The sequence below is a fragment of the Poromitra crassiceps genome, assembly GCF_964638095.1.
Source record: "Poromitra crassiceps genome assembly, chromosome: 10".
NCBI lineage: Eukaryota > Metazoa > Chordata > Actinopteri > Beryciformes > Melamphaidae > Poromitra > Poromitra crassiceps.
In genome coordinates, this window is record NC_139631.1 from 36,471,573 (window position 1) to 36,494,094 (window position 22,522).

Below are 22,522 nucleotides of genomic sequence, written 5' to 3' on the forward strand. Positions count from 1 at the left end.
TAGCTATTGAAATAGCGCGGTGGCCAGTAAGCAGTGTTGGGGGTAACTCATTACAAAAGTAACATATTAGATGTAATATATTACTTTTAGCATTAATTCAGTAATATAACTTATTACCAATATGATTTCAGTAATATTATACCAGTTACTCTGTCAAGTAACACAAGTTACAAATTGAGTTAAAAAAACAAATTTTAATCCAATTTAAATGAAGATACAATCATTTCCTAATCAAATTGTGTGTTTTTATGCAAATAACCACTATAGATGACAATAACAAAGGAAAAGGATAACATTTAGAATTTTGGACAGTTTATACTGACATCAAGAGGGTTTAAATTCTTGTTCGGGAATGTTCCGGGGCGGTGATGTCATTCTGCTGCAGCTGTTATTTAAAAGTAATGCAAAAGTAGTGTAATAAGTAATGAGTTACTCTACACAGGCAGTAATATTGGAAAGTAACTTATTACTTTCAAGTGAAAGTAACTAGTAATATGTAGTATATTACATTTTGAAAGTAACTTGCCCAACACTGCCAGTAAGGGTGTTGCGGTCGGGGTGAATGGAGGGTGTAAACACTTTGTGTGTTCAAAGTCTCCATTTGAACCGTGAGTCACATTGAACATGTTTGTTATTTAAGCCGAACCCAAACCCAGAATGGTCGCCTGAATAAAATGTTGGCAGTTTACGTTTCTGCAAACCACAGATGTTGAATGTCAACATTTGTGAGCCCAAATATGTTGCATATCAAAATTTGTAGATGCGTATATTTCAATGTGATACACATCATGGAGTATGCTATTGAAATAGTGTGGTAAGGGCATTGTGAGTCACATTTAAAGCTGCATTCAGCGATGTTTTTGTGTTAAAATAAGTGTAAAATGGCTTGGGAGTTCCAAGTTACTGACCAAACACTCTATTTCAGTGATTTATTTTAACACAAAAACATCGCTGAACGCAACTTTAATGTTTTTGTTATTTAAGCCTAACCCAAACCATAACCCTAAGTAACCTTAACCACGTTTGTTTTAGTTGCCTCACCATAGCCAAGTTGTTTTATCTTGCGCAATGTTTTCAAATCAACTGCAAACTCTGCAATGTTTTCACATTAACCAACATTTTCAAATGTACTTGGAAAATGTCAGTTACTTTGAAACGTTGATAAGCAACATATTTATGGTCCACAAATGTCAACGTATCTGTGGTTTGTAGAAACTGCCGACATTTGAGTCTGACGACTGGGTAACCCAAACATAACCCTATAGCTCTAGGCTGTCCTCAGCATAGCTGATAAGCGCAATGTTTTTTAGCTGATGACAGCGTACTGTTACGCTGAGGAAAGCCTGAGCTGAAACACGTCCGTTTACCTGTCTGCTGTGCATCGTTAAAAAAGTGATTTACACTGAATGTATGCGTGAGTGCTGACGACGTCATCTGTTCTGCTGCTGCTTATACGCATGCTGCTGTCTCAATGGAGAGCCAGAGTCTGCCTGCCTGGCCTGAGGAGGTTGCTCTCGGGTCGGCATTCCACAGTGCTTAGCTGGGACCATAGCATGCATGCATTGGAGGAGAACCTGGGGCGGGTTCAGCAGCGTGCTGGTACTGGAATATAATTACAGTGACATTCAGGCAATCGTAGCCTACATGTAAAGCAGCTATGAGATTATTATTGACTGACGTGTGTGGCAGCTGCCGGCGGAGGGACCTTTTGCAGACAGCAATATGACATTGATCAGCAGTCATATCAGGACTTCATACTCTACAGAAGGAGCGCTTGTTTTATGAGAGAGAGCTGCCTGTGTCACAAACTGCTGGATCATGATGAAGCTGGCTTGTTTCCTCCTCCTGGCCTCTGCAGTTCACGCGCGGCCGCTCTCCAAAAGGCAGACGTGTCCGGGGGCGTGCGACGCCGCGCGCTGCCCCGCCCCGCCGCAGGCCTGCTACTACGGCCAGGTGAAGGACGCGTGCAGCTGCTGCGTGGTGTGCGCGGCCGGAGAGGGCGAGCCCTGCACGGAGCCGCGCTGCGGCGAGGGGCTGCGCTGCGACTCGTCCGGGGCCCCCGGGAGGCGCGGCGCGGGGAGGCGCGGCCCCGGGCCCCGCACGGGCTCCTGCGTCTGCGCCTCCTCCGGCCCGGTGTGCGGCAGCGACGGCCGGACCTACCCCAGCGCCTGCCGCCTCCGGGCCGAGAACAAGAGAGCCGAGCTCGGTGAGACCGCCCCGGTGCTTCTCCTCCAGAGAGGGAGGTGCGATGCCGGTGAGTTGTTTCACCTGGTGAGTTTCACCTGGGTATTTTTCATCAATTTTGATTGAACTGGCCACAGTGTAGGCAATTAAATAGCCTCTGATTAGTTGCTCCCACAGTTGAACAGTGTTTAATAGCCTAATGTTATGAGAGGTGCACGGCCTCCCGCGTGCCACACTGTGCGGAGCCTCGCGTACGAGGAGACATCAGGCGTGATGACGTCATGTTTGGCACGTGCATGCTCGCACCCGGCTCACTACGGTGACCATAAAGCTGCCTTTAGGGGGCCATATATCAAGTACAGAGATGCCGCCGCCGCCTTCTTCTTCTTCTTCTTCTTCTTCTTCTTCTTCTTCTTCTTCTTCTTCTTCTTCTTCTTCTTCTTCTTCTTCTTCTTCTTCTTCTTCTTCTTCTTCTTCCAAGCAGTAGTGTTAATAGTAGGGGTCATAGAAATAGCCTACTACGCTTTAAGAGAGAACTTAGCAAAACTGAGTTACAGAGCAAAATGTGATCAATGAAGAGAGAAGACAAAAGTAGCCTAAGATACTTATACTTACTACTACTATGCCTACCTACTACTACTACTACTAGGCTACTACTACTACTACTACTACTACTACTACTACTAGGCTACTACTACTACTACTACTAATAATAATAATAGGCCTACCCTTTATTTAGAGAGAGCATTTTTGCGATAAATGACGGAAGAGAAAAAGTACAAAGTACAAAATACTTATTAGCCTACTGCTACTACTACTACTGAGTTACAGAGTTCTTTACAAAAATGTGATCAATAAAGTGAAAAGCCTCATGAATAAAAAAGAGAGAAAATAACTAAATACAAAGAGGGCTATTGCAAATAGTCATGATGACAAACAGGAGAGAACGAACGACTGAAAACAAGTCCTGCTGCCTGAACACAGAGCATTTTCCTCCGTGTATTTTAAAAGGACAGTGATGTAGAGAGTGGCTCCAGCAGAGCCTAGAAAGCTTGTAGAAAGACAGGAAATGAGCAGAGTGTGGCTTCCCAATTACAAGCAGGTCTTTGCTCTGGCAAACAAACCCCCAATTGATAACAATAGGCCCAATAGGCAATCCAATATCCAATAGGCCCACACCCGGGGGGGAAGATAATTGTGGGCCAGAGTAACCTGTTGTAGCCTGTTATTATGAGTCAGTGTGAAATGAGTCGGTGTGAAAGAGCTACACCGGCCTTGAAAGCCAAAAAATGCACGGAAAATAGGATTAGCGCCTCCGATGTGAAAGTCGTGAACGCGCTTTGGTGGACAATTGTTTTACGCCTTTTGTCCCGCGACGGGAGGTAGTAACAGCGCCGGGTTACCTGGCAACCCGCCTCCACTTGAAAGGTCGTCGCAGCGAGCCGGAAAAGGTGCGAATGGTCTGCTCATTCATAAAAAAAATTACAGGGGAAATCACCTCATGTATCAAGAAAGTGCAGGAGTGAAAGTAAAAAAAGTAGCCTATACAATCATGACTGCAGGGACGCCAGGAGGAATGCTCCGTGCGGTTAGGCTTTATGCTCAAACGATGTTGACATTAGTAGGTAGGCTACAATTAACGGATATAATAATAAGCTTCAGAGGGCTATAGCTGTCTGTGGCGAGTTGGTCTGAGGTTTCCCTCTCGAAATCAGCTCTGTGCATTCCCTTACAAAAACTACTAACGTTAAGTAGTCATGTGCATTTATAGCCTATACTATTCCCCCGACGAACGTTATGCAGACTGCAGCTGTTTGATATGCGGGCGGTCGTGTATCGTTCCAATTTTAGTAGGACACCATATCGATCTGCCCGCCCACCATGCGAGTGCACTATCCTCCCTGCTCAGCGGACTAGGAGGGAAGTCTTGTTGAATGAATTCGTTCATCATACAGTAGCCTAGGCTACACTAACCTATGAAAATATACATTTGTGCTAGGAGGAGCAGGAAATCCCTCCGCTCGCCTTTCAATCCGGGAGCAGGGGATTTCACCTGAAAGTACACACAGCAGCACGGTAATGTGGCCGTGCTGCTTGGCTCTGTGTGAAAGCAATTTCTGTGGCGAGGCGGCTGGCTTTACGGGACTCCTAAACGGCAATTTTTGCACGATCTGTGTGTGAAAGAGCCTAGTGTTATTTTCTGGTGAATGAAATAGCAGTGATATAAAGCTGTTTGTCAGCAACACGCTGCATCTCCAGCAGTGAGCCCAGCCACCAGCATCATTCTTGCATATCAAAAATTACCACAAAAATATCCAAATGGAATTGCAATGGATCCAGGAGATTCCTGCTGCTTTCTCCAGGCCCTTTGCAGCTTCTTGCTTCACTGGCTGCAAATTACATCTTCCACCGTTTTGGTCTTTGACTGCTGCCCCTGATAGTGGTAGAATAAAAGCTAAACTACATAAATGTACCATAGAGTAGCATCCATATGACTGTATGTTATACGAGTAAGGGGCACTTTAGCTTTGAGGTTGGAGAAGAAGGCTTGTGACTCAGAGGTTGATGGCTGACATCCTGCCTGGGAGAAATCTTGTCAGGGCGAAATAAATGAGGGGCAAATACTATCATGGTTTCCATTGAGCAAGGCACTGAACCCCAGCTGGTCCAGTGGAGCAGCTCAGTGCTGACCAAGAGCATTGCCACACCCCATCTTGGCGAGTGTGCCTGCCTGGCAAGTTAACCATTCAGTTCTAAAGTTGCCCCATGACCTACTTTTAGAAGGTTTTGTGCAAATGCGTCCATAACTTTTTGAGATATACTGCCAAACAAACAGGAAACAGACAGACAGACAGACAGACAGGCAGACAGACAGGCAGGCAGGCAGACAGACAGACAGACAGACAGACAGACAGACAGACAGACAGACAGACAGAGAGGCAGGGAGGCAGGCAGGCAGTCAGTCAGACAGACAGGCAGACAGACAGACAGACAGGCAGACAGACAGACAGACAGGCAGACAGACAGACAGACAGACAGACAGACAGAGAGGCAGACAGACAGGCAGACAGACAGACAGGCAGACAGGCAGACAGGCAGGCAGACAGACAGACAGACAGACAGACAGGCAGGCAGACAGACAGACAGACAGGCAGGCAGGCAGACAGACAGACAGACAGACAGACAGACAGACAGGCAGGCAGACAGACAGAGGGGGGCGAAAACATGGAAGGTAAAAACATCAACTCATTCATAATTCCTGGGCGTGTGTGGTGTTTGGGGAACCTTGCTGCTCTTTAATGTGACTGAAGAGTCTAATAAGACTTCCCAGAGTCTGGTGTGTGACTGTTATATTGTTATATTGGATGAAGTGAAACAGAAGTGGAATATGCGTCTTCCCGGCGAGCTTGATATAGTGCAGCCACAGTTCTCCGCAAGACAGACTGCAGTCACACATTTCTCCCATGATGAAGTTTAATTCTCTGAGGGGGTCCCGGCTACACCGCTGTGTGGATATATCCTCTTCATTTGACTATCCTGTCCTATCCATTTTCCTAATGTGCGCTTTCCTCTCCTAGCTGCCCACAGAAGAGCGGGAATCCATCACGCATTAACCCTCCCACTGCTTTGAAAGCAGGTACTATATGCAAAAGCTAACCGAATATACTATGTCCTTTACAGAGGGCCACATCATATTTAAAGCTGCATTCAGCCATGTTTTTGTGTTCAAATAAGTGTTAAATGGCTCTATATTCTGACAGCAATCACTGAGGTGTTTGCTCAGTGACTAGAAACCCCCCAACCCCCCGCTGTCCTCTATCTCTCTCCTGTAGTCCTGCAGGCAGGGCGGACGTATCTCCGCAAGCATAAGTCGTAGAGATTCAGGGATGGGGGCGTTGGATTCGGGGTGAAAAAATACATATAGTCGGTTATAGGGATCGCGATTGGACCTTCCCTTTCTTAGAAAATGTCAACTTTTCTCTGATTGGATAGTTTGAGGTCGGCGCCAATTTTGATCCAATCAGAGAAAAGTTGACATTTTCTAAGAAACGGAAGGTCTAATTGCGATGTCTTTAAAGCAATGGTTCTCAAATTTATTCACATGAAGGACCCCCATCTGATAGGATTTTGTCCCACGGTCCCCCATATGATAATAAGATTGATGCTTTTAGATGTTTTATTACAGAAAGTGTATAAAACCCATGACCAAAATAGTCATTGTGTTACTTATGAATGGAATTATAGCAAAAATAATTTTTTGGCTGGGGACCCCCTGGAACCCCCTCAAGGACCCCTGGGGGTCCCTGGACCCCCATTTGAGAACCACTGCTCTAAAGGACTATGTATTTTTCCACCCCAAATCCAATGCCACCATCCGTGAGTCTCTAGGAGTTATGGTTGCGGAGATACGTCCGCCCTGCATGCAGGACTACAGCAGAGAGATAGAGGACAGTGGGGGGTTGGGGGTTTCAAGTCACTGACCAAACACTCTATTTCAGTGATTGCTGTCAGAATATAGAGCCATTTAACACTTATTTCAACACAAAACCATCGCTGAATGCAGCTTTAACTCTTTCCCCGCCATTGACGTGTTTCGACGTCATTTATGAGACAACGCTTCCCCGCCGTTGACGTGACATCACGACAATCCGTGTTTGCACCGTCATGTGATAGACGGCTCTCTTACTATCGCTTACTTACTACAGCACTTCCAAAGTTGCACAGAAGCGAACGTGATTGTCTATCAAAAACCAGGAAGTCGAGAAAAGCGACAATCTGCCTGTCAGAAAAAGCTCCATAAAAAGAAACTCTCCAGCGTGCTGCTCAAAGCGCTGGTACCGATAATAACACAGACTCGTGACAAGTCACTCAAAGCTGAAGGATTTTTTTCTCACCAGATGCTGCAAACGTACACAAGTCACTTCTCCTCTCAGGTGGATTAGTAATCGGGTTTGTGCGCTGGACTGACTCCAGACTGGAGCTAGTAATGTTCTCAACTTATTTCATTGGGATCATTGCAACAACAAAACAGGAATGAATAAAATGTGTGTGTATACAGGGTTGCAGGTGAGTAGAACATAAAGAGAAAATGGCCTGGTTTCCACCTTTAGTAGCTCACAACAATTATGGACAAATTAAAGTGGTCAGACAGCTGTTATTCTGATTTTTCTCTCAATTAACTTTTCAATTGTTGGCCTCCAACTCCTGGCTTCCTGCTGAATGTTGGCTCCTTTGCAGCAGAGCAGGCGGTGACACGAACATAATGTGTTCAATGAACTGAGATCCAGCCGGCAGAGGGTTGATCGCTGCACTGGGCAAGATTTTTTTATGTAGCCAGACTAACTCGGTCTCATCCCCATTCACTGACATACTGTGGATTCACCCCAAAATGACATGCTGGTGTCAGGTACGGACACTCAACTTTGCACAATTTCTGGGTAATGAACACTTTCAATTAAACATAATCGTTCAAAAATGAATCAATTATCGCTCACTGCCACTAGGTGCCGCTAGGGGAGTAAAATCTTGACATTCATTTCTCAACCTGAAGCAACCAGTGTGGTAAAGGTGAATTAAGGATAATAGGGCCCTGTGCCATGCAGATGTCAGTGTGTCAAGGGGCTTGTCAACATGATAGCTAATTATGTCATCACCTTGTGAGTGTTGACAGGTTACAGGCAGCATCGCATGCTTGCTTGATGTAAGGGGTGTGTGTGTGTGTGTGTGTGTGTGTGTGTGTGTGTGTTTGCTCTTCCATCCAGCATTGCTCATACCTTGAACCATCGATTGTTTGTCCCATCGCCTATGTGTTGTTTTGTTTTTCATTCCTATAAAGTGAAATATTGATATTGAACACAGGGGGTCATACTTTAATTTTCCATTTGAAAAGCTCATAAACAATCTGTCCTTGTGTGCATCCATTATTTACTTATTGTAAAGGACCTTCCTGGCTCGTTCATCCAGCACTGTTTGAGCCTTGGAGAACAATATTTACCCACCTACACAGCGGAGCCAATTCACCATAATGCAGCTCTGTTTAGGTCTTTGTCAGTCAGCGCTTCTGTCAACAAGGGTTGATGGTCAAAACACTTTATTTTATTGCAAAAATATTTCTATTTATCCTCTTCCTGAATGGACTGAACTGACGGTGAATCTACTCCGACCTTGCTGTTAACAGAGAGGAAACATTGTTAACATACTGCAAAAACATGTTAACCATGAGAAGGCATTCAGTAATTAGCCTTTTATAATGTGATGTGAAACTTTCCAATTCAGTTTCAACTATTTCAAGGCAAGCCAAGGTACGCTTGTTTATACTGCACATTCTGTACACAAAGGCCATTCAAAGTTCTTTACACAAGATAATATAGATAAGATAAGATAAAATAAAACACAAATATAAAAACATATCAAGAATCATAATAATCCTATAAGAATATAAAGTCTGTGTGTGGGCGTGCGTGCGTGTGTTTGTGTGTGTGTGCGTGCATGCGTGTGTGCGTGTGTGCGTGCGTGCGTGCGCGTGTGGGAGCGGGCAAAAACTGTGTTCGTCCACAGCTATGCCATTTTACGTGCGATTGCGCGCTGAATCTTTCAGGAAGTGTGAAGAGCACCCCCTGCAGGTGACGTAATGGAGCCAGATTTTTGAAGAGGTCATTAGGGCCGACTAAATGGGCAAAAATGGCTCATTAGTGGCCAAAATGAGTGAACACGGGTTCAGCATCATGGAGAGCTCCATTCGTTAGCTAGTGATGGAGCTCACCTGAGTGGAGGAGCACAGCTGAGCAGAGTTGGAATCAGCCAGGGAAGTGGACTCTGAAAACCCTCTGGGGAGAGATGAGAGGCTGCATGCCAACTCTGTGAGCGAGGCCCGACTAAATGGCCAGTGATTGTGCGCGCCAACGGGTATCAGAACTATAATAAGAATGCAAAGTGTGTGTGTGTGTGTGTGTGTGTGTGTGTGTGTGTGTGTGTGTGTGCGTGTGCGTGTGCGTGTGTGCGTGTGTGTGCGTGTGTGTGTGTGTGTGTGTGTGTGAGTGAGTGAGCGAGTGAGTGAGCGTTGCGCTGAATCTTTCATGAAGTGTAAAAGAGCAGCCCTGCGGGTGACCTAACAGAGCCAGATTTTTTAATCAGTTAATTAGGCCCAATTAATGGCAGAATTTGCGACGGCTGAGCAGATTAATGGCCGAACTTGTGATGCTGTAAATAAGCCACATCTATACTAGAATCAAGGTCATTTCACTTTATTTAGCAAAACTCTTGTTTTAGCAAAACAAGTGCGTGATTTGCATTGCCACCAATTAAATTCTCTCATCCCATGAGCCGTTCTTCTTTCACACTTGACAAAAGAAAAAGATTTTTAGGACTCAATTCTAGATGAAATGGCTTTGTAAGCGATAAGTCACCTGATGAATCCCGCACAATCGCATAATTGGCAACGGCCCTCCAATATAATTGAGAAGAGAGGAGAAAGCTCTGCTCTACCAGGAGGGAACATCTTGTTGTTTTGGTGGTGGGAGCGATCCCTGACAGGCACAAATAGTTGGTGCTCTGCCAGTGCAGCTCTTGGCATTGGCAGCATTGACAGCACTGTCATTTGCATTTAAGGAGAGCTCATTTGCGTTGCTTCGCAGAGCACCCGCACACCCGAAATCAGTTTCCGCACCGGAAATCACTTTGTGCCATCCATTTAAAAAGAAATGCACGCAGGAGACGAACAGTAAATGAGCACCAAAGCAAGAGAAATAGGGAGGAGAGAGAGGAGGACTGCTTTGGTGATATGATATGAAGGGAGGAGAGATTGGTTTGGCCCTCGGGTAACAACAAGGAGTCATAAATCACAGGTGTCCAGGGCGGATTTGGTTTTAAAGGGAGCCCCACCTGTTACAAGCGTTAACCTATTGGGCATTACCTTTACGGTACAGTGCATGCCCCCTTGTAGGCATGCATACCTGCATTATAAGTATGATGTGATATAAGACCAAAAACAGCCGACGTAGCGTTCAAGCACGAGCAGAGTGGCAGCGGGGATGCAGAGAAATCTCACTATGTTTCATGAAAGAGACGTTTGTTTTTCCACCGCGTCACGATACCGCCGGAGGTGCCGACGCGTGTGTGCGAGCTGCCACGCGAGCGAGGATGTGCCACTACTCGCCTGGAGAGCAGTCCCTACAGTATGCGTTGTTGTTGCTGCCATTGCCTCTGGGAAGTTAACGCAGCTCAGCAGCCACATGCTCAGATGACAGCCTGATTATTTAAGCTCTCAGAGTGCATCATTGTTTAATCAGACTTCTTATTAGTTAGTTATCAGATTAAACCGAGGGCAAGGAAGGAATGCAACATGAAACGTTTCCTTCCAAAATGAGACATTTGCTTTTTAGAAATCAGCGTTACCGGCTTTTACAAAACGACCGACAACATGAAGAGAAATGTGGTAGTTTGTGAAGTTCTTTGAGTCGGTCCAGTTGAGAGAAAGTGAATGTTGTAGCCTACTTCTCAAGGTCCCCCCCCCCCCCCCCCCCCGCCAAGAAAAAGTTTTAAAATAATAATAACTCTTCATTTACTGTCCTGTGTTGTATTCTCCCAGGAACCCAGCATCCAGGAAGTATGCGCTACAAGTTCAACTTCATTGCTGATGTGGTGGATAAGATTGCTCCAGCAGTGGTGCATCTAGAACTTTTCCAAAGGTAAAAACACCTCAGCAAAGATCATCCTTATTGGTTACATGGTTACACGTCACACGGTTATGTTTAAACGTTGGTTATGTTGAGGCAACTAAAACAGCTTGGTTATGGTTAAGGTTAGGGTTAGGGTTAGGGTTAAGGTTAGGTTAAGGTTAGGGTTAAGGTTAGGTTAAGGTTAGGGTTTAAAACGGAACACGTCGGGAGGCGAACCGGGTCTCTCACGACGAGGGAGTTGAAGGACGAGTATGTTGCCAATACCACCCCTTCACCTTTAATCATCAGCAACCTATTTCAATATCAGACTGTCAATACATTAGAGACCGCCAGAGGGCGCCGCTACTTCCTGGTAGTGTTGTAGTACTCGAGACCACATTTTGATAGTCTCGGGTCCCCTCTTGGTCTCGCCCTCCCTCTGTCTTGAACTCGACTCGGTCTCGGACAAGCCGAACTCTGGATTTGTTTTTTCAAGAGTCGACCAAGACCACAACTGCAGTGACATATTACCTGCCTCTGTATTGTCTGATTTATCGATTTTTATTTTATTTCTACTGTGATTGGGTGTAAAAAACAAATCCCCCTTCAATTGCAACCAATAACTTTGCAGTTTGAAAGTTTGACCACTGAAACGACTCCCTTACACGACCACAAGAGGTCGCATTCGCATAGCGCTCGTTTTGACCCGCTCGAAAATCGACAAATGTCGTTTTCCTCCTGAGGACGGCCTGAAATTGGAACATATTTGAGAATTCAGCACCTACACACTATGATACATATTAACAGCATTATCCTTTTCCCTTCTTTTCTCTCGTCAGGCTCCCATTTTCCAATGAGGAGGTCTCCGTGTCGAGCGGCTCGGGGTTCGTGGTGTCGGAGGACGGCTGGATCGTCACCAACGCACACGTGCTCGCCAACAAGCAGCGCATCAAAGTGGAGCTGAAGAGCGGCGTGCAGTACGACGCCGCCGTCAAGGACATGGACCACAAGACCGACATCGCACTCATCAAAATCGAGTCGGACGTGAGTGCTGCTCGCCGGAAAGAAGCCACTTGGCCTAGAAATTCCATCTTGTTTTGTACTCGGTGTGGCAGCTTGCCAGCAGTGGCTCACATCAAAGCCACCACACAGGGTATGAATCCAACACACAGGGTATGAATCCACCACACAGGGTATGAATCCAACACACAGGGTATGAGTCCACCACACAGGGTATGAATCCAACACACAGGGTATGAATCCACCACACAGGGTATGAATCCAACACACAGGGTATGAATCCAACACACAGGGTATGAATCCACCACACAGGGTATGAATCCAACACACAGGGTATGAATCCACCACACAGGGTATGAGTCCACCACACAGGGTATGAATCCAACACACAGGGTATGAATCCACCACACTGGGTATCAATCCACCACACAGGGTATCAATCCAACACACAGGGTATCAATCCAACACACAGGGTATCAATCCAACACACAGGGTATCAATCCACCACACAGGGTATCAATCCACCACACAGGGTATCAATCCACCACACAGGGTATTATAAGGAGAAAGTAATTTGCCCACCAGAATTTGACTCTCCTCCTTAACATGGTCAATTTGTCGTCTGATTTCCCCCAGGGGGTAATTTGGTCATGTCATGTAAATTCAGAGCTCCGGCTATTTCGTCAATTGCTATTCGCAAACTGTTGCTCTGAATAAAACATTTGTAACTGTTCAAACGTACTCTTACACAACCAAGCTGCTTTGCATGGCAGTGAGGCTTCCACCCCTGACTGCTGCTCTGACACTCCACTCGGCATGCGGACAAGATGATTATGATTTTTCATAACTGACCAGAATACAAGATTTCATCACAAATCACCACGAGCAGATGACTTTGAAAGGGACAATAAATGTGAAGGAATTTGCCTTCAAATAACATGGGAGTGCTGACAGGTAGCCTATACCAGTGGTTCTCAAATGGGGGTCCGGGGAACCCCCAGGGGTCCTTGAGGGGGTTCCAGGGGGTCCCCAGCCAAAAGGCGGGGGTAATTTATTTTTGCTATAATTCCATTCGTAAGTAACATAATGTCTTTTTTGGTCATGGGTTTTTATACACTTTCTGTAATAAAACATCTAAAAGCATCGATCTTATTATCATATGGGAGACCATGGGACAGAATCCTATCAAATGGGGGGGGGGGTCCGTGGTCTAACTTTTTGTCAGTTTAGGGATCCTTCATGTGAAACAATTTGAGAACCACTGGCCTATATACTAGGATCCATTTTTCAAATGTGTCATGGCACAAGCCTCCATGCCCCAGGAGATAACTCAGGCAAGCATCAGCTCAGGTTAAGAGAAGGCAGGCAGAGGCAAGCTAAGGCTGAGTTTAGTTTGGTTTACCCAATCATTTTCAAATGATTACAAGTAACAACAAAGAGGGAAGCGCTGCGTGGATCCAGTGTCAATGAAATGATGAGAGCCAGGTGGATGGGTTGACTCAAAGCAATTAACAGAAAAGAAAAGATTGTCTCTTGTAGAAAACCTTTTGTAGAGTAGAAAGGGAGCAAACTTTAAAGATTCCATGGCTACAAGCAAAAAAAACAAAAAACGTTTCTACTCACGCAGGAGCCTTCATCAGGAAGTATGATGATGATGATGAAGGCTCACGCAGGAGCCTTCATCGGGCAGTATAATGATGATGAAGGCTTCTGTCTTCTTGCTCCAGAGTCCCCTGCCAGTGTTGCATCTGGGCCAGTCGTCTGACCTGCGTCCTGGGGAGTTTGTGGTGGCGGTGGGCAGCCCATTCTCCCTGCAGAACACCGTCACCACCGGCATCATCAGCACCGCGCAGCGCAACGGCCTGGAGCTGGGCCTCAAGGACTCCGACATGGAGTACATCCAAACTGACGCCATCATCAATGTGAGCGGGTTCACAAACACACACACACATACACACACACACACACACACACTAGGGGTGGGAATCACTGATGCCCCACGATACGATATTATCACGATACTTAAGTCACGATCCGATAGTATTGCGATATGCTAGTATTGTGATATATTGAGTATTGCGATATATTGTGATTGATTACCTTTTTTCAACTGCAAATGACGTCCCAAAGGTAAAAACTTTGTCAACATCTGTTTTATCTAATCAGATAAAGTTTCCAGTCTGTTCATCTCACTTCAATCATTTTTATTGGAGCAAAATGGGATTGTCAAGCAGACAGACTGACCAACACTGTCATACAAACCTGTCATAAATGTTGCATGATGCACTTGACATTTTGTATAATAAAATATCACGATACTTGGCATTCGATACGATACGATATATTGCCCGCAAAATATCACGATACTATGTTGTATCGATTCCCCCCCACCCCTAACACACACACCATGAGAACCACGGCCGTGTTGCATTTTATCCCCCTTGTCACTTTTTGTTTTAAATGAACCACGACTAAGACATTCCTTTTGTTGCTCTGTTGATTCACAGTACGGCAACTCCGGGGGACCGCTTGTGAACTTGGTAAGAGGATGCTACATTGTAAAAGGATAATACCATGTCATTTTATTTGTTATAGCTTATTGCTATGCAGATGATCTTTCTTGTTTTATTTATGACAGTGAAGAGCAAGGTCATGATTCTGTTTTATTTCATAAGTCTCCACACTGCATTACTCATGGTAATCTTGCAAATGCTCTTTACACTTCCTGAAAGATTCAGCACGGTCACACGTAAAATGGCATAGCTGTGGCCGAACACAATTCTGCTCACTCACTCACTCACTCACTCACAGACACTTCTTATAGGATGAGGACTACTTTTATGACTTTTGAAGCATTTCCTGAAAATCACATTAAAGAAAACGCATACCCTTCGAAAATCATAAAAGTGGTCCTCATTTGTGAAGATGATCTTGCTGAACACAAAACCCACTGCTTCATAAGCTTGTGTTAACCACAGCTTATTTCAAGCATTTAACCAAAAACCCCATTGCCTTTTACACGTAGGAACCAGAGGTGCTAACATCCACGTCTTCCGGACTCATTCCTGTGGTACTCTCTTATGGAAGCAATTTGCATTGGTATCGAGTATTCACATCATGCAGATGGTACATTCATTTATCAAGGCTGTGGCCTCCAGCTTTGTTCTAAAGGGGACAGTCGGCATACTGCTGGGACATTATATTACTCTAAAGGGGACAGTCAGTCAGCATACTGCTGGGACATTATATTACTCTAAAGGGGACAGACAGTCAGCATACTGCTGGGACATTATATTACTCTAAAGGGGACAGTCAGTCAGCATACTGCTGGGACATTATATTACTCTAAAGGGGACAGTCAGTCAGCATACTGCTGGGACATTATATTACTCTAAAGGGGACAGACAGTCAGCATACTGCTGGGACATTATATTACTCTAAAGGGGACAGCCAGTCAGCATACTGCTGGGACATTATATTACTCTAAAGGGGACAGTCAGCATACTGTTGGGACATTGGGGGCGGCTTTAGCTCAGGAGGTAGAGTGGGTCGGCCAATGACGCAAGGGTTGGCGGTTCGATCCCCGCTCCCTCCCAGCTGCTGTTGTTGTGTCCTTGGGCAAGACACTTAACCCTCCTTGCCTCGTATGATTGGTATGAATGTAGACATGAATGATGGTGGTTGGAGGGGCCGTTGAGCGCCGATGTGTGGCTGCCACGCTTTCGAACCACCGGTACGAATGGTGTGAACGAATAATGATTCTGTGAAGCGCTTTGAGCACTTGGAAAGGCGCTATATAAAATCCAATCATTATTATTATTTTATTATTATTATATTACTCTAAAGGGGACAGTCAGCATACTGCTGGGACATTATATTACTCTAAAGGGGACAGTCAGCATACTGCTGGGACATTATATTACTCTAAAGGGGAAAGTCAGCATACTGCTGGGACATTATATTACTCTAAATGGCACAGTCAGCATACTGATGGGACATTATATTACTCTAAAGGGGACAGTCAGCATACTGCTGGGACATTATATTACTCTAAAGGGCACAGTCAGTCAGCATACTGCTGGGACATTATATTACTCTAAAGGGGACAGTCAGCATACTGCTGGGACATTATATTACTCTAAAGGGGACAGTCAGCATACTGCTGGGACATTATATTACTCTAAAGGGGACAGTCAGCATACTGCTGGGACATTATATTACTCTAAAGGGGACAGTCGGCATACTGCTGGGACATTATATTACTCTAAAGGGGACAGTTAGTCAGCATACTGTTGGGACATCATATTACTCTAAAGGGGACAGTCAGCATACTGCTGGGACATTATATTACTCTAAAGGGGACAGTCAGCATACTGCTGGGACATTATATTACTCTAAAGGGGACAGTCAGCATACTGTTGGGACATCATATTACTCTAAAGGGGACAGTCAGCATACTGTTGGGACATCATATTACTCTAAAGGGGACAGTCAGCATAGTGCTGGGACATTATATTACTCTAAAGGGGACAGTCAGCATACTGCTGGGACATTATATTACTCTAAAGGGGACAGTCAGCATACTGTTGGGACATCATATTACTCTAAAGGGGACAGTCGGCATACTGTTGGGACATCATATTACTCTAAAGGGGACAGTCAGCATACTGCTGGGACATTATATTACTCTAAAGGGGACAGGCAGCATACTGCTGGGACATTATATTACTCTAAAGGGGACAGTCAGCATACTGCTGGGACATTATATTACTCTAAAGGGGACAGTCAGCATACTGCTGGGACATTATATTACTCTAAAGGGGACAGTCAGTCAACATACTGTTGGGACATTATATTACTCGTCCTTCACTGTGAGCTTGTAGATCAGTTACTACAACAAGTGAGACGGATGCATTTTTAGTGTAGCTCTGATGGGGAGAAAAGACAACAGGCCTAATAGACACTGAGTTGTGTTTTGTGCATTGGAAGAAAAAGAGGTAAATGACTCTGACTGCATTGCTTCTTTCTACAAAAATGTAATAACAGTGAAATTTTTAAGACCACAATCTTCACTTACGGTTTTGTCCTTCCGCTCTCCTTGTTTAACAGGACGGGGATGTGATCGGCATAAATACTCTGAAAGTGACGGCAGGAATCTCCTTTGCCATTCCCGCTGACAGAATACGCCAGTTCCTCGCTGAGTCGTATGACAGGCAAATCAACGGTTAGCAGGATGATGTTTAATCCACATTGGGTGATTTGGTCAGAGGCTCCACGACTGATTTTGATGATCTCTGATTTTACTTTATCGCCTTTAGGAAAGACGGCACGAAAAAAGAAATACATGGGTGTCCGGATGCTGCAACTTTCACCATCGTGAGTAAACATGTGTAAAAAAAAAAAACCATAAACACCTCTTGTTGTTGCATAATTTGTGTATTATATTGTGTTCTGATAGTAATGGATTACCACACATTTGAATATTTCTTAAATATGGAGGACCCCGGCCTGTCTGTCTGTCTGTTTCTTTGTTAGCAGGATTATGGAAAAACTACTGGGCCGATTTTCATTAAACTTGCCGGAAGGGTGTAGCATGGGCCAAAAGGAAATTATTTAATTATGCTCTTGATGCTTGTTATTGTCTGTTGTGTTAACCTGTAATTTTGTAACTGCTGTATATGTTCTTTGTACACCAGGGCTCCCTTGTAAATGAGAGCTTGCTCTCAAGGGACTCTCCCTGTATAAATAAAGGTAAAATAAAAATTAAAAAAAAAAGGTCGGAAGAACCACATCGTCAGATCAGATGGTCACAATAGACAATAGTCTGGAAACAAATATTTTCCTTTTTCCATACTTTTCCAGACCTGGAAAATACTAAAATCAAATTCCATACTTGCGTAGGAACCCTGTGATAGTCTATAATTGGACTTCTTTGGGAAATACTGTTTCTTTCTGTTTCTCTGTATGTCCAGTTTGATCCGAGATCTCAAGGATCGAGAGAGTGATTTTCCAGATGTGAGCTCGGGGGTTTATATTTATGAGGTGTTGCCTGGAACCGCTGCATTCAGGTAAGAGTCAATAAGCCAAAGCGTCTCCTGTTCATATACACAAGTATTCTGTTTGCATTTACAGGAATGGGGCAAAACATTGACATTAGGGTTCGAAAGATTATATCTGGTCAATATAGCATTCTACAACAGCATGAGTGAATATTGGATTCTGATTGGCTAGCAACAGTGGTAAATAGGCCAACAATCTACAGTTCGGCTCCAACCGCAGTATCACTCCGCTCCCTGATGAATGAAGAACACCTGTGCTGACTCCGCCCACTGTTAGCCTGTCAGTCTACAAATCTCTAACAAGGAAATGTCCGATTTCGTAGTAACGTTTGATTTACTGGGTGGATTGAGTTTTGAGCAGTGGTTAGATGAAGATGAAGGTGAAGTGAACAAAGAACGACATGGTGAAATTGGGGAGAGAGAACTGGCTGAGCTTGAGTTGTCACGGAGTGAACCTGGGACTGTCAATGGAACTATATTCTGTGGCGGAAGGATAAATGTATTCTGAAACCAGTAATGATTGTAAATAAATGAATTGAATGTTACAATTGTGTATTTTTTATATTATGTGGTAGCTATTGTAGAAAAGTGCCACAACCCTGTACCAGTGGTAAATGTGGCCACAACCCCCTTCCTCTCGTGGTAAATTTCTTAATTAGCCAGTCAGTCAGTGTCATCAATCTGATGGATATGAAATCGATCAATTCTGCATTGGTTGTCTATGGGAAGACCTTCACCAGAATGTATTCTAATGAAGCATTTCTGCATGTTTTATAATCATTATTATCCTGGGTTTCAGTGTTCAAAATACTGTTGAGGCTTTACCCTCATAAGAATAACATTCAGGGGAAAACACTGTCTACTGAATTTATTTTGTATGAAAATGATATTGGCCTTCAAACATCAGTCTCACCCCAATTGATCAATGGCAACATTATTCATTAATGTCAACAAGATACTGACCTGTTTTCAGATTGTGAACATATCCTGTTTTCCCCTTGGCTTGAGATTCAGAGTAAGACACTCAACTGATGAGTAGACTTTTTATTAGGAGGCAATAAGCTGGAGCTAATCAGTATGATGCAGACTGGTGAGTAGACTTTTTATTAGGAGGCATTAAGCTGGAGCTAATCAGTATGATGCAGACTGGTGAGTAGACTTTTTATTAGGAGGCATTAAGCTGGAGCTAATCAGTATGATGCAGACTGATGAGTAGACTTTTTATTAGGAGGCATTAAGCTGGAGCTAATCAGTATGATGCAGACTGGTGAGTAGACTTTTTATTAGGAGACATTAAGCTGGAGCTAATCAGTATGATGCAGACTGGTGAGTAGACTTTTTATTAGGAGGCATTAAGCTGGAGCTAATCAGTATGATGCAGACTGGTGAGTAGACTTTTTATTAGGAGGCATTAAGCTGGAGCTAATCAGTATGATGCAGACTGATGAGTAGACTTTTTATTAGGAGGCATTAAGCTGGAGCTAATCAGCATGATGCAGACTGATGAGTAGACTTTGTATTAGGAGGCATTAAGCTGGAGCTAATCAGCATGATGCAGACTGATGAGTAGACTTTTTATTAGGAGGCATTAAGCTGGAGCTAATCAGTATGATGCAGACTGGTGAGTAGACTTTTTATTAGGAGACATTAAGCTGGAGCTAATCAGTATGATGCAGACTGATGAGTAGACTTTTTATTAGGAGGCATTAAGCTGGAGCTAATCAGCATGATGCAGACTGAGGAGTAGACTTTTTATTAGGAGACATTAAGCTGGAGCTAATCAGTATGATGCAGACTGGTGAGTAGACTTTTTATTAGGAGGCATTAAGCTGGAGCTAATCAGTATGATGCAGACTGGTGAGTAGACTTTTTATTATGAGGCATTAAGCTGGAGCTAATCAGTATGATGCAACAGCAGTGCTGTGAACTGGTGTTTGGGGCCTCTGGATCTGTTCAAAGACCTGGAATAAGAGCATCCCTGCAGTTATCAAGGCTGCAGATTGAACTGTGGTCCACTTGCTCATTATACTTGTAGATACTTGTGCTTCCTACAGGCAAAGCTCTGACATCTTTCTCCTCATGCAGACAGGCGCTCTCTCCGAGTCTTTAGAATCACTATATTCCTTAAGCCCCTTTGGGGACTTGCGTCGTGTTCGTCTCGCTTGCTAGACTCTCCCTCCACAGTCCCTTCGCCAAACGTTAAGTGAGGCGCTGAGAAGACTCCCAAGCAGCAGAACATGCCGATCCGCTCGTCGTACAAGTGTCACAGAGACATTCCAAAGCCACCTGTACCAAAGCAGAAGTCTTCATTGATTAGATCTGTCGGGGGTTTGAAGCTCGATCATTTTAAGGACTTTGCGATCAGACGACACGGGAGGCGCAGGCTATTTTTCGAACCGCTCTCTCATCGGTCCTACGACCTGTCACTCGTTCAATTTCAACCCGCCTTCAAAAACCAGCAGTGGCTGTGGAAGTGGCACAGACTCATTTATGTAAGTATTGAGGAGCGCAGCGATTCAACGTAATATTTGAGTCTGGGGAGAGACGACATACCACGTGACTGGACGCGTGACGGATTAGGTCAATTCACCATGACAATACTGAATTGTAGCAAGGGAGTAGCCCGCACAACTCTAGGTCTTAAGCAGCTCAATCGGTGCAGGTTGCAGGAAGATCACAGAAACAGAGGTAGGCAAGAGTATTAGAGATTAGAGTAAATCTTGAGGTTTTTTTATTTATTAAGGGCAAAACAGCCTTAAGCCATCAAATAGGGACTGAATTGTCCCTATTTCTCAGCGTTTTTCGCAGCTTCACGACTCCTCTCCTCACCACCGTGGGCTCGGGTGAAATTGGATCATGTTATTCTAGTCTCGCGCGCATCGTCAGATCGTCAGCTACAGTAAATGCCTCAGATATAAATGTCAATGCAGTGCGGCCACATTATGATGTCACGACCCTCTGCCGCTTCGTTCGTTTGCCTTCGCTCTTGAGGGGAAGGGAACCTGCAACGGGAAAAGACTTGTCTAAAGGTCAAAGATGTTTTCCTGGAGGTGTGAAACCCGCCCGGCTGGGCTGCCTCTGTGTTAGCAAGGCTTTATGTGTGTGTGATATTACTGATATATATGCTGTGCAGGAACACAGGCACTTTTTCCACACACGTCTGCCAATACACACCGAATGTTGTACTGGTAAATAAAGAGTCCAAAGAAGTGTTTGTTTTAGATGTAGCCTGCACCTTTGACTCTAGCCTAGAGGAAGCCTTTATGACTAAGGTCATTAAATACCAACCACTCCTACAGCAAATACCTCATCTCAGAGCTAGATTATAGTAGGTGCAGACAGAGGACTTGTTTTCATATTTGGAAGCCAGGACAGTCACAGGTTGGTCGTAAGAGGGCTTTAACAACTTGAGATGTACAAAAAGGGGGGCTAAACGGCTTAAGGCCTAAACATGCAATACGCTTCAAACCCCTCGCCGAATCCGCCGAGGGATTTGCGGCAGGCGAGCCTGTCGTCGGCGCAGCGTGCGTGCAGCTCCTCGAAAATGTGACTCGACGCAGCTGACGCGAACAGCGCGCGAGTATAAAATAATGTAGATGGGGAGATAACCGGAGAGAGTGAAAGCTATTACCAAGTATATGCACTACATTCTCTCCTTGGGCCAACTTCTAGTCATTGAAAGCCTATAGTGAAATCACACAATTTACTTATTTTGCTGTGGACCCCCCCACCCCACCCCCACCCCCGCGACCCCTCGTCAAGCTGACATTCGAGTATGTGGGACTGACTGCAAGCCATGGCTCCAAGTCAAGGCGGACGCAGAAGTATGTTTCAGCCTTTACTGTGCTGTCACTGCTATCATTGGTGGAGATGCTGCTATAGTTATAGCCCTGAGAACGAGTTATGTTTCATATTATGAAGGCCAATGCCAGTGGTCCATGCTTTTGTGAATGTGCTCTACTGCACCTTCAATATTTGTCTCCTTTATACGTCTTCTTCTCATTTATATGGACATAAACAAATTGTTAAAATATGTGTGTGTGTGTGTGTTGTGTGTGTGTGTGTGTGTGTGTGTGTGTGTGTGTGTGTGTGTGTGCGCGCGTGTGGTGTTGTTTGCTCCGCAGAGCCGGCATGAACAAGCATGACGTGATCATCGGCATCAACGGGCGGCCGGTCTACACGACGCAGGAGGTGACTGACGCCGTCCAGCACGGCGCTGCCTTTTCTGTGCTGGTGCGGCGGAACAACGTGGACGTTACACTCACCATCACTCCTGAGGAGATCCACTGAACCATGTGGATGATGTTACACTAACCATCACATGCTGAGGAGATCCACTGATAGACTTGCGTTTTTTAGTCAATGGCGGGCATTAAAGGAAAAGTCCATCCTAAATTATATCAGGTGAAAACGGTGATTATGATGTACCTTGCATTTCTGAACTCATTTTGTTTGTTGTGTTTTTTTTTTTCTTGTGGTCAGAGACAACGCCACATCTAGATCTCCTAAACCAGTGATACTCAACTTGCGGCCCGCGATGGAATTGCAATTTCTTTTTTTTACAGTGCACCTGAACGCAACATGCAAGATACCCGCCGAATA

At 44.7% G+C, this 22,522-nt stretch overlaps 1 protein-coding gene across 1 annotated transcript; it reads left to right on the forward strand.

Moving 5' to 3' along the window:
* The first annotated feature begins 1,688 nt into the window (after window positions 1–1,688).
* On the forward strand, window positions 1,689–22,354 carry htra4 (HtrA serine peptidase 4). Its single transcript, XM_083644114.1, has 9 exons — window positions 1,689–2,254; window positions 10,772–10,871; window positions 11,681–11,885; window positions 13,589–13,783; window positions 14,369–14,401; window positions 16,971–17,085; window positions 17,180–17,237; window positions 17,834–17,929; window positions 22,045–22,354. Exons 1-9 carry the CDS (start codon window positions 1,819–1,821, stop codon window positions 22,208–22,210), a joined length of 1,404 nt encoding a protein of 467 aa, XP_083500240.1. The 5' UTR covers window positions 1,689–1,818; the 3' UTR covers window positions 22,211–22,354.
* Window positions 22,355–22,522: the final 168 nt, after the last annotated feature.

Bases quoted from the DNA above. Each gene is read 5' to 3' on its own strand.
- htra4 (XM_083644114.1), top strand. From the start codon at position 1,819: ATGATGAAGCTGGCTTGTTTCCTCCTCCTGGCCTCTGCAGTTCACGCG. The intron at 11,886-13,588 runs GTGAGTGCTGCT...TTCTTGCTCCAG, and splicing joins TCATCAAAATCGAGTCGGAC to AGTCCCCTGCCAGTGTTGCA. The intron at 13,784-14,368 runs GTGAGCGGGTTC...GTTGATTCACAG, and splicing joins AAACTGACGCCATCATCAAT to TACGGCAACTCCGGGGGACC.